This window comes from Dermacentor silvarum, chromosome 5 (assembly GCF_013339745.2).
Source record: "Dermacentor silvarum isolate Dsil-2018 chromosome 5, BIME_Dsil_1.4, whole genome shotgun sequence".
In the NCBI taxonomy this organism is placed as follows: domain Eukaryota; kingdom Metazoa; phylum Arthropoda; class Arachnida; order Ixodida; family Ixodidae; genus Dermacentor; species Dermacentor silvarum.
The window spans coordinates 40,919,748-40,931,638 of record NC_051158.1 but is presented as its reverse complement, the minus strand read 5'-3'; the positions used below and the strand labels follow the sequence as shown (position 1 = coordinate 40,931,638).

Below are 11,891 nucleotides of genomic sequence, written 5' to 3'. Positions count from 1 at the left end.
CGAAACTGTGCTAACATTCAGACGGCTCAATTATGGCGCTTGTATAAGGCAGCAAAGCTGCGGGACATGAGTTAATGGGCTTATGCGCTCCTGAGTGCGGTCTTTCATACAAAAAGGACACCGCAAATTGACGGACGTTAAAATCCGCCTGCTGAACAACGCACACCAATGTCCATGGAGATATAGTACGTAGGCTTTGACAAACGCGCGCATATGTTTACTCACCGCGCCAGATGAGCTATGGCGGGCTCTCATGCAAACGCCATTTCGCTGAGAGGAAGACCTTTGAGAAAGCAATGTTTGACACTCATCTACCTAACTGCCAGCCTCACTTTGCCGACACAAGATGCACTATAGAAAGCGAATGTCATTTAGACTCAGCGTGCACGGTCACGGTAAGGCGGCTTTTGCAATGTACGATAGTAGTGAAACACGGCCGTCCCTATTGCATTAGCTGTCGCAAGCCGACCTGGCGAGCGCTACTCGAATCGGCTTTGAGGACTATGTCAAGCGAATCTGCTGAAACTTCAACAGTTGCATCAGCTTTGTTACATAGACAAGACGTGTTTAATTAAATTGGGGTGGTGGCACATTTCCAAGGTCTAGCTGCGAACTACGAAGCTAGTTTTTTTAGAAGGCAAATGTAATAGAATATTAGTCAAAACAACGTGAAATATGAAGCGAACAATGTGAAAACACCAGAAGGCCCAATTTATTATTGTTTCGAAATATAAAAAATGTGGCTCACTGTGGGCAACTGCAACAGCAACAACAAAAAGCGAACTATATATCCATTATTGCAAAACACACAATTCTTTAACATAACGACTTGAAGGCCACTAGGTTAAGGACAGCATCGTTAAGGAGTGCAGCCAGAAATTATCATTGCGAAGGCCTTTCGGCTACGGATACTAACCAAGAATCCCATAGGAAATGCAGGAGACCAAATGTAGACTTTTCGAAATGCGCTAGCACTTTAATCGCCAGATTGTTTGCTGTAGACATTAGTATACCAGCGCGAACAGTGCTGTAATCTTCCTTTCTGTCGTAGTGTTCACCTTTATTTAAATAAGATATTAAAACCTGCAATATTCGGGGGCATTGAAGCGGCAATCTAATGGCGTTTTTCACTGGTCGATTCGGAGCAGGATTTCTTGCTCCGCGGCAACGAATCCGAATTTCACTGGTCGATCAGGAGCGGGTTCGCGCTTTCCACTGGTCGTTTCGGATCAACTCGCTCCGCGCCGGATCGCTCTCACTTGCTCCGCCACCGAGGCGCGGATTCGGGCGGAAATAGCACGCGTCACTTCCGTCTTCAAGTGAAATCGGTACGCACTACATTGTGCTGCTTCGCAAAATGGCTGCGTTCGCTGCTGCTGTAGAGCTCGCGTTTAGCGATCAGAGCAGTTCAAGCAGTAGCTCTTCTAGCTCGGACGGCAGCGATTATGAGGTTACTCAGGCGCTGTACGAAGCCTTCTATCGGGAGGCCTTCTCTGAACCGCCGCGTAAATGTCCGAGGATTGTCGGATTCGTTCAGGACGTTGTGCGGCAGTACTCAGATGAGGAGGTAAGCATAGCCCCACTATACTGCAGATATCTCGTTATTCCGTCTGCTAAATATTTACTTGTTTGCAGTTCCGCAGGAACTTCAGAGTTTCGAGAGCTGTCGCGGACAGCCTGATCAGTAGGTTCGAGAACTCTGATTTCTATCCTCGCAGTGATCGTGGCGGGTCCCCTTCTAAAACCGCTGAAGAGCACGTTCTGGTCTTCATCTGGTGAGTCAACAAGTTGTTTTGAGTCTTGTGCGCCTGTTTACTTAACCTTAGGTCATGCTTTCTTGAAGTAGTGAAATATAATGCAATTCTGTGGTGTTCGTTCTGTCACGGCCGCTCGATCAAAACGCACAAGGTGTGCGTTTAGATCGAGCGCTCATATTTTTGCATTCCAAAGTCATTCAAAACCTTAAATGTTTATTTCCGTGAAACGTACATTGACTCCTTTACGCAGAAATTGTTTCTATCTCTTTATATTGAATTTGAAGATTGCCGACACTGCATAAATGTCCAGCATGAGATCAGATCCCCTGGTTCACATGCAACACACCTGAACCGCATTCGTAAATGGCGAAGAAAACGATTGACGCAAGGGCCACTTTTATACATACTGTAGCTTTTACAAGCTAGGCACTATTTTATCTTGCACAATTCGGTTGCAGATGTGAAAGGGTAAAATTTTAACATTTGTGCACACACCTGTGTCATAGGGATAGCATCATAGGCATAGAAGCAGCATGTAATAGCCAGGCTTCCACCCCTACTTCCGTCCGAGAAGCAATAAGGAGTCAGCAGTACATTGCATACCTGGCTAATATTCCGATTCTTCCTACTTTTTTGGTACAAAGCTTGCAAGCTCCATATCGTGTATAGCGCCTGAACAGATTAAAGGGCATACCATTATTTGAGCGGTTAGCATTTTATTGCAGGTATTCCATCTAACTCGTTGCTTATACGGATTGTTCATAAAATATGCATACTTTTTCAGGTTTGCTGCAAACAAGGCGTGCTTAAGGGACGTAGCCAGTCGATTCGGCATTGGAGAAGCTACTGCATTTAGGATTGTTGAGCGCATGCTTGAGTACTTGGTGGAAATTGCCAAGCAAATTATAACGTTTCCAGCAGACCTCGATCAGCTGTCAGAAGACTTTGAGCAGGTAAGAATTTTATTGATGTTTCACTGTTTTATTGATGCCATGCACTCTATTTAGCAACAATAGTCTGCAACATGATGCTTTTCCCCCGATTAAACTTGATCCCCATTTAGGCCAAAAAGCTACTCATTCAATTTAGTTAAGCTGCTTAAATGTTTAATTTCTGTCACAGGTGTTGTTTAATTTGTGGCGACGAGCGACCACGTAGACCGGTAAAGTCTTGGGCTCTCGCGGGAGAAGAAAAACTGACACTTGATCTCTTAGCGTAGCATTTTTAAACCTCTCTCGGAACGCTAGCCTGGGCCAATGCATGCCAGCCGCTTGTGCCTTGTGTAGACGCGAGCGTCTACGTAATTCTCATGCGACGCCTGTGTTGCTACCGCTACAAATTTCTCTTAATATTGCAGGTGTCGGGAGTGCCCAATACAATTGGATGTATTGATGGATCATATATAAGTGTCCGGTGCCCTGCTAAAAAGGTGCGCTCTACATATGTCAACAGGCACAGCTATCCATCGTTGACTCTTCAAGCTGTGTGCGACTACCAGAAGAAGTTTCTGGACGTCACAGTTGGCAGTCCTAGCAAAATCCATGACTCTAGAATTTTCAGGAAGTCTAGGCTGGCAGAGCGGTTGCCTGGCATTTGTTGCTTTGGAAAGTTTCATGTTCTTGGAGATGCTGCTTATCCACTTCGGGATTACCTCATCACACCATTTCGTGACTATGGCCATCTGAATTCAAGTCAACGTGCCTTTAATATAAAATTTTCTGCCACCAGAGTTAAAATTGAGAATGCTTTTGGTGACCTCAAGGGCAGGTTCCGCCAGCTGCTGCACCTGGACTTCTTTTTCGTGGACAAAATGAATAAGTTCATAATTTCTTGTTGTGTATTGCACAACCTGTGCATTAGTTCTGGGGATGTAGATGTGCCACCATATAGTGACGATGTAAGCACAGCGTGGAACTGGCAAGCACCACCAGATGATGACAGCCACAGCTGCGGCCCCCTGACATCGAGTGAAGCCGCACTGCGTCGACAAGGGGAGGAAAAGCGGGGGCGCTTGATTCAAGCAATGCTAGAGAGGAACCTACCCACCTAGCAAGAAGTGCCCAAGATGTGCCAAAGACTGTATGAGTTACCATACACACCAGGAACAGTTATAGAATGCAAAACTTTATTGTAGCAGTTATAAGACCCAACCATGGCCGAGCAAGCGGTGCGACCGATCGCTTCTTTTAACCAATCAGTCGCATGATCGACAGGTCAATGAGACAAGTTGAAAGGCACACCACAAATGCTTTGCATTAACCTTTGAAAGGTTAATTAACATAGGTTGTGCATTTACGAGATAAACTATTTGGAGATCCAACAAATTTGCTAATGGGCCCCCCCCCCCAATTGTTATTCAGAAAGAATTTATGGCGGCTGCTCTTTATGAAGCGTAATTACATAAAAGTACCTAAATAAGTAAAAAAGTTACATTAACAAATATTTTACACACAAGATAATAATTGTGCAACAGTTTTCTTTTACATCGTCCGTACAATGCTCAGAGGGGAAAAAAGTGGGGTTGTGTACATGCATGTGCAATGTTATGCATTTTCAAACTGCAGGGATGGAAGTGTTGCTCCAAAAGATAAATGCTGCTCCAAACTCATTTTTGTTAGTAATTGCTCTGAAACGGTGCTGGGAAATTTGATCTCATACTGATTACCAACTGCTACTGTGGCAACTGTGATATGTGACTGATTACTTTTAATTGTGATGCTCAGCTGTATCGGCTTTGATATCGTTTCTGCCACAAGAACAGGTATTTGAAATATATAGCTCATTGAGCTGTATTTTTGAACTTGACTTGCAGAGTATTTTTGTGAAATGTAAAAGTGACCGAGATGAATTCGATCTCATACCGATTATTAACTGCTGCTTTGGCAACGGTTATATGTGATTGTGGTTACTTCTATAATGTGTTGCATAGCTTTACCGGTTTGATGTCATTTCTGCCACAAGTACTGGTATTTTTATTATATAGCTCATTTTACTGTGCGTTCGAGACCAATCCGTCTTCTGAATTGTTTGTTTCTTGCAACTTGCATTGATTAGTGTATGTGCAATATGTTTCATAATAAATACTAATATTTATAAGATGCTTCAGTGATGCTTTTAACTCCAGGAGTCGTATGGAATATCTTGCCATCTGCTCCAAGTACACCAATAGATGCTCGTAACTAGCATTTTTTCTGCTCCAGAAAGTAAAATGTTGCTTCCATCACTGAAAGTGTGATTGCTGTATTGTTAGTGTAATGTCAAGGAGCATCATCTTTGCAATAAACATGTTTTTATTACATTTTAATCATTTTGGTCGAGGCCAAAAGCTTCACGCAGAAGGCTCATCTTTTCTGCATGCATCTGCTCCCGCCGCTGCATCTTCTCAAGTCTTCTTTCTTCTTTTTTGTTGTCTCTCTCTGCTTTCCGCTTTGCCCTGCGCTCTTCTATCTCTTCAACCTTCTCCAAGAACGCAGTCATTTGGAGCATCCGGGCTGTACTTGGCCGATTTTTTCTTCCGTCATCTCCGGGCTGCTGCTCCTGCTCAAGGGAACCAGCAGCAGTCTCTGTGGTACTACTAGCCGAACTTGCAGGGCTAGATGTGCCAAGGTAGATGGACTGTGATGCTGGTGACTGTGGATGTGTCTTTCTCGACACCACACCGCTTGCGTCCCTCACCACCTGTGGCTCCAGGCTGTCGTCGAGCCACCTAATCTTATCTAGCTCATCCTCATAGGGGACCTCAGTTGGCGAATTGCCCGATATGTTATTTTCAACTGATGCTATATTTTTTCTCTTTAGCACTGTTTTATATCTTGTGCAACATTGCTCTCCGCTCTTGATCGTGCCAATTCTTTGTCTCAGCTCTGCTGCAATTTTTTCAAACATTGCCTTTTTATTTTTGAATTTTTTTAGAGGGCCCACTTGAGGGAAGTAAGTTCCATACAAATCAAGCAGGAGCTTTGTTTCTCCACTTGTCCATTCGCACCCTGGAGCTGGAATGTTCAACAACAAAATACATTTTTTAATATTTATCACCATTTCGCTTAATGTACCCAGCACTAACCTTGTAAAGGAAAAGTACATAATTGTTTCAAACTTCAAAAATGAAGTTTGAGCTGGGGACATGGCAATAAAGACTGTTTTTTATTTATGGGAATAAATTGATGAAATTTGGCATGCATGTGTGATTTGTTAGCTGATATCATAACTGAAATCAGTTTTGTGCTATCAATTATAGTTACATTATAGAGTTACAACCCTTGACAGCCTCTAATGGTCATCCTAATATAATTACACATAAGTTCGCCAAGATTTTCTCATCAGCATGTTTGCAAAGGTCCATTCTGTGCAATAAAGCTATTGGTTTATTTTTAAAATGCCATAATGAGCACCAAATTGTTTTTTTGAACTTTCCTATGCATATTGTCTAACAAATGGCCTTTGCAAAAAAATTTATAAGGTGCAGATGAAATGGACAGCTTTGTTGCACTCAATGATTAAGTGCAAAAGCTAGAATGATTTTTTCTTCATTCATTGTGAAATGGCACTGGGATGACTGAAAGCAACTCCACAAAAAAAGAAAGCTGATGAAACAGCTCCAAATCCGATTTTTTGGCAATTTTTGATGACAGCACCCTAGGAAAGTGCTGTTTTCTCAATTTCTATGGTGTATTTTGTTATAATTCACAACGAGGTAAATGAAGTTTCGAGGATCTGGGAAAAAAAATAAATCGGATAATCGAAAATTTTGATCATGCACGTCCCCCTTAAGGATAAACAGCTGCACATGCAGTTTGTGTATCCTTTTACGGACGTACCAGCACCCATGTAACTATAACACAAGATAAAAGCAGTAATAATCTATTAGATGAACTTGCAAAAAATTTTGAATCCTGTTTAGAGAATGTCGCTTTAACAGGAACAAACTGAATAACTCAATACCAATTGCAACTTTCAACTGCACAGCTTATTGGGAAAATTTCTATATGTTTGTCTTAAACCAGATCAGCTAGGTACCATTCTTTGCTGCCATTTATTTGCACTAAGCATTTCACTTTTAGAGAATGTTCAGTACCGATACCTCAGACTGGTTTTGTGGGGAGCAAAATTGTGCTTTCGAGAAAAAAAGGTTAGCCTTTTGTTAATGGGGCAGCCTATTCTGAGCAGCAGACTGCTTATTCTGAGCCTGAAACGAGTTTTGTTGTATACACACTGACTTTAGAGCTGTGTACAATGAATGAGAATGGTGGGTATCCCCCTCCAGCACTTCAGCGATGAAACAAACATTTACACACAGTTCACATCACATTGTTTGTGACCTCGTAAAAGTTTTTTTACAAGCTGAGGAGCTTGTTTCAGTGTAAATTTGGAAATGTCACATAAAAACAAAGGGTCTCTTCAGGGACGAAACCATAACCCCTGCCACCCTCCTCATTTCCATTAGAGCCAATGGTGAATGTATTGTAAGCGTACTTACCACGCGCAGCAGCCTTTCTTAACTGGCCAGCCCCACTTGTGGATGCACCATTGGATGCAGCTGAACCTGTGTTTGATAGTTCAAAAGCACTAATGTAAATAAACCATTAAGGTAGACCTGACAGTGCACATACATTCTTCAGGCATTATCTTTACTTGTTGCTTATTGAGACATATGGCATCCTATAATTTTGTCCATCATTCTTTTAACTGAGCATTCGTTCTTTACAAAACGAATAGTGCAAGTGCTAGGACAACGGAAAAAAAAAAGCTTTTTTAGTGTCTTGACAAAGGCCTCTGCCCCTAATGTATTAGGCAGCAGACATTTTGAATAAATTGTTCATATATGAGTTAACGCATTGACGAACATGCTTATTACGGTATACATAGTAATATCTCGGCCAAACAAATTATTATTTGTACAATACACAGTTCCTTTCTAATGTGGTCACAAACTGATACGTCATAGTGAAACATCTTTCCAACACAAAAAATACACAAGCACATATTGTACTAAAGACTAAACATTTCTTACACATTTCAAAGTATACAAAGAAAGCCAACATAACTACGACATTGGTTATTGTCATTCACATTCAAGCATTTAATAATATAGTGCTTCAAATTTAGGCGTGATATATCATGGATGGTCAACAATGAAGTTTTTTCCGTGATTATTTTGCCAAAAGGCACGGCCTAAGTTTCTCGCTCCCAAATCTCATCGTTAACATGACGGGGCTTGGTTAGGATTGTGTTGCTTCACAAAGATAGCTTATCAAGCACCATGTTATCTGGATGTGACATTCACTAATACATTTATCAGCATGGTGTGAGAAGTGGATAGTGTCATCTGAGTCTATTATATAGTATGATAAGCTACTGATGATTTTTGTATCATTTATATGAATGTTAAAAAGTATTGTCTCCATGTGCTTCTTTGGGAGGTGTCTGCTCCTAAATTGACAACTCTTGAGTTTGTCCTAAAATTCTGACACATTTTTTTCTGTGCTTCAAATATTACTTGAGAAGGTCACGGGGAACCATTAAAATCGCAATGTTCTTGTTTGGTGAACATTCATGAGCCTGTGAAAAGCCTCGGAAAATAAACACACCTAAGGTTAGTATTTTCCCTCAAAGCCATAGAAAAATAAATAACGCCTGTAGAGCCGTGGTGAACGGGACGGACAGGCGCCTTTTCTGTCTCTTATGTCTAACAAAAAGAGAACCGAGCACGCGCGCCGATTGTGGTGAGGGTTTTATAGAGAGATCAGTACGATGCGCGAAGTTTCCGCGAAAGTAAAGCTAAAGATAAGGGAGCTCGCGCACTAATATATCGGCATCGCGGGTCGGATTATGTGTCCGTGCGCCTGGTTAGTGGCGCTCGCGAAGTTTTTTGTGGCTGTGGTATGCGCAGTCGCCGTGCCGGTGCAGACCGTAAACGCCGCTGAAAGCGATTTTATACAGACTATATTGTTGAGCGCAGAGCAACTTGCCATTTACTGATGATCCATTTTCTTCATTGGTCGAAGCGTCGGCGTCACAGTTGGCAGCACCTTCAAATACAGAAAGCAGAAAACAAGAATAACAACTTGCGGTCGGAATTGAAAACAAAGAGGGCTGTTTTGTAAGCGTAAGCCACTTGGGATCGCACGAAGCGTGCAATGCTTTTTATAGAGGTGGTAAACTCGACCTAATCGCCGAGCATTGGGAAATACACGACAGTGCGCGTGCGTAGGTATATAAAACTAGGGATTTTATGTCGGCTGAAACGTGACACCTATAACCCATTTTTGTGTTTAAAGACAGATTTTCCGAAAGGCTTCTAGGGGGCAAATCGCCCGGAGCTACAGAAGTTAATTGCAATATCCTATAAATATATACAACTCTCCAGCACGAGTTTTTCTGCATAATTAAAAAGTTTGATAATTGAATTGTGCTGCTAAGTACAACAAGAAAGCTGCATACATGAGCTCGACGCTTGAGGCACGTTCGTTATATCTGAACACGTGCTTAATAACAACACGTGCTTAAGCATACTATGCGACAAAAAATATTCCTTGGCTAACTTGACTGTCTAAATTGACACGCGGAATTTGATGTTATGAACCATGTCAAGTAAGTGCCACTTACCGTTGGACTCATTTCCACCTTTCCCGAGGATATCCAGCAACAGCCGGCGCACAGAAGGCGTAACTTCCACGTTGTTCATGCTCGATGTTTGGGGGTGCGACACCGAAATGACGGGCTCCCCGACTGCCAAAGTCAAAACACGCGCGGCGGACGGCGACTTTGGTTGCCGTGGAAACGTAGAGCGGAAGTCGAGCATAGTTTCCGGAACCGGTTTGTGCGACGTGTACGCGAACTTCCTGTATGATCCCCCGCGGAGCGTTTTTGCTTTCCACTGGCAGATTCGGATTCGTGAAATCCGAGCGCTCGCTCCAGGATTTCGGCGGCTGCTCCAGATCGACCAGTGAAAAACGCCATAATTGTCACTGCTACACTTTGTCAAGCCCAACTCAAAACGGGGCCGGTGCTGGCTATCACATCGGTCACGATAAGAACAGCGCTGGTCGCATAGGAAACGCATGGACATACCGCGCCTGGTAGGATCAGCACATTCACCTATACGCCCACCGTTCAGCCACATTGCTCATTGTCCAGCCCTCAAGGCTGGACCTGGAGCTGTCCAGTGGTTGCGAGTGTTTGAAGGCAATCACCAAGGAGCCGGATTGTTCTGTGCCAAGGAACCGTGAGTTATTTTCTGCGATTTTCTGTACTGTCTGCGCAGCTTTTCTCTATATTTTCCATTACCGAACAACTGTGTACCCAAGGTTATTGTTGTGCTTGTTCTAAATGTTCTGTTTAACAAAAAAGAAAAAGAAAAAAACAGATCTAATTTTTAGAGACATACGGGGCGTTTATATTGTTCCCAGCGTTTTAACGTTGTAACGTAAGTAGGTTGACGCAGAGTGACGCTGAGTGCATGTCATTGGAACGGCTTTCAGAGGCCAGTGTCATGCGGTGTATATAAAGATGAGAAAGATAATGGCAATGACGATGACACCCGCAACTCGTGTTTGTTCCTCTCCTAGTTTTCCTTTCACTTCCAGGTTGTCATAAGCGCCGCGTTACAGATAAACTTAGCTTGGGTTTAACGTCTCTAGTCTGAATTCCATTGTGCCCGAGGCCCGGCAAGTGAAGTCAGAGCAAGGAAGCGGCACGCCAATCTAATGTCAAGGCACGGAGACAAGGAAGGTAATTACACGTGCCGCAAGTTCAATGCCAGCCAGACAAAGAAAAACGTTTCCATTGGAAGAAAGAGACGCTGGTTACCGTCAGCGATTTTCATCAGTGAGAGACAGAGAAAGGGTGAATTTCGTGGCAGTTAGAAATTTGCAAATGCACAAGCGCCAAATCGGAGACACTGCAGGACACCGCAAAGAGTGAAACGCACGGAATGACAAGAAAGAATGAACCTCGAAGTCGATACGTCGACTACGCCCGGCTAATTCAGCAAATGTTGCGGAAATCGAATCAAGCCAGGGAATTCGAAACCGTCACCGAATAGTTGAACTATTTCGGCTAGCAATGTGGCTAAAGCTCGCTTTCCATACGGAACTGGTAAAAAATAAAAAAAGGATAAAAAGACCGGAGGAAAGTAAAAGGAAGAAGCTGCACCCGGAAGTGTGGGCGGCAAGACGAAGGAAGATCGTCTCGACCCGGTTACGAGGCGTAGTGCTCCCTAAGCTAAAATGGGAATGAAGTTTGAGTACATTCCAAACGTCTTTCAATCAGTGCAACCCCGAGTACTCTTATCACACACTAATGCGAAAGAGATGACACAAACGAAAAAAAATGGGCTGTCAAAGTCCAACAATGCAACAGTTAAGCACCAAACACTTACGTTACTTGGCTAATTTTCAAAGCCATATTACAGAAATCACGTTAGTTAAAGAAGGCAGTCACTGCGCTACTGCTACTCCCCTGAAATTTGGGAGCTTCGCACGATGCCAACGACTTCGAGAATCATGATTCTTTACCCCAGGGGAACTGTTAATTATAATGTTTATTGCACATTGATATATAATGTCTATTGGTGTTTTGTGGCTAAAGCGCCCTTAGGCGTTGATGCACCCACGCTGACGCCTGGTGGCACGTCTCCTCCATCACGACTACCAACGTCGATGACCATGAGCAACCGTCGTGCATATGGAAGCTGCACTACGATGCACACGCTAGCACAACGCGAAAGACGAAGCACGTAACTGACACACTAATACAACGCGCAAGACAAAGCACGTAACTGAATCGTCACCGAGTCAAATCAGCGCGTACAGCGCGTCGTAATTGCAGCCTCCGCGATCAACTTCAGAAACATTTTCAGAGCTAATTGCGGAGGCCTCGCTCCGCTGTGCTGAGTACGGTGAACGCCACCACCTAGGTGGCGTTGGTAGTGCTTCTTGATGCCAGCGTCCCTTCGAATGCTGGCATCGAGGCGTCGTAGTGCAGAGACCACCGAAGCGTTCACTGTCGGTGCGCGTTAGTGTCATAATGCAGTACTTCTAAAAAGATCATGCCTAAATGATGGAGGTTGAAATTAACTTGTAAGCTTGTAGCGGCGGATCGATAAAACAGTTACCAAAACAAAAATAAACCCCA

General features: G+C 43.3%; 1 protein-coding gene across 1 annotated transcript; it reads left to right on the top strand.

The window, feature by feature from the left end:
* Nucleotides 1–1,110: 1,110 nt before the first annotated feature.
* LOC119454093 (putative nuclease HARBI1) lies at nucleotides 1,111–5,911 on the top strand. The gene is made up of 4 exons (XM_049667803.1): nucleotides 1,111–1,567; nucleotides 1,636–1,775; nucleotides 2,542–2,710; nucleotides 3,115–5,911. Exons 1-4 carry the CDS (start codon nucleotides 1,358–1,360, stop codon nucleotides 3,805–3,807), a joined length of 1,212 nt encoding a protein of 403 aa, XP_049523760.1. The 5' UTR covers nucleotides 1,111–1,357; the 3' UTR covers nucleotides 3,808–5,911.
* The last annotated feature ends 5,980 nt before the right edge of the window (nucleotides 5,912–11,891 follow it).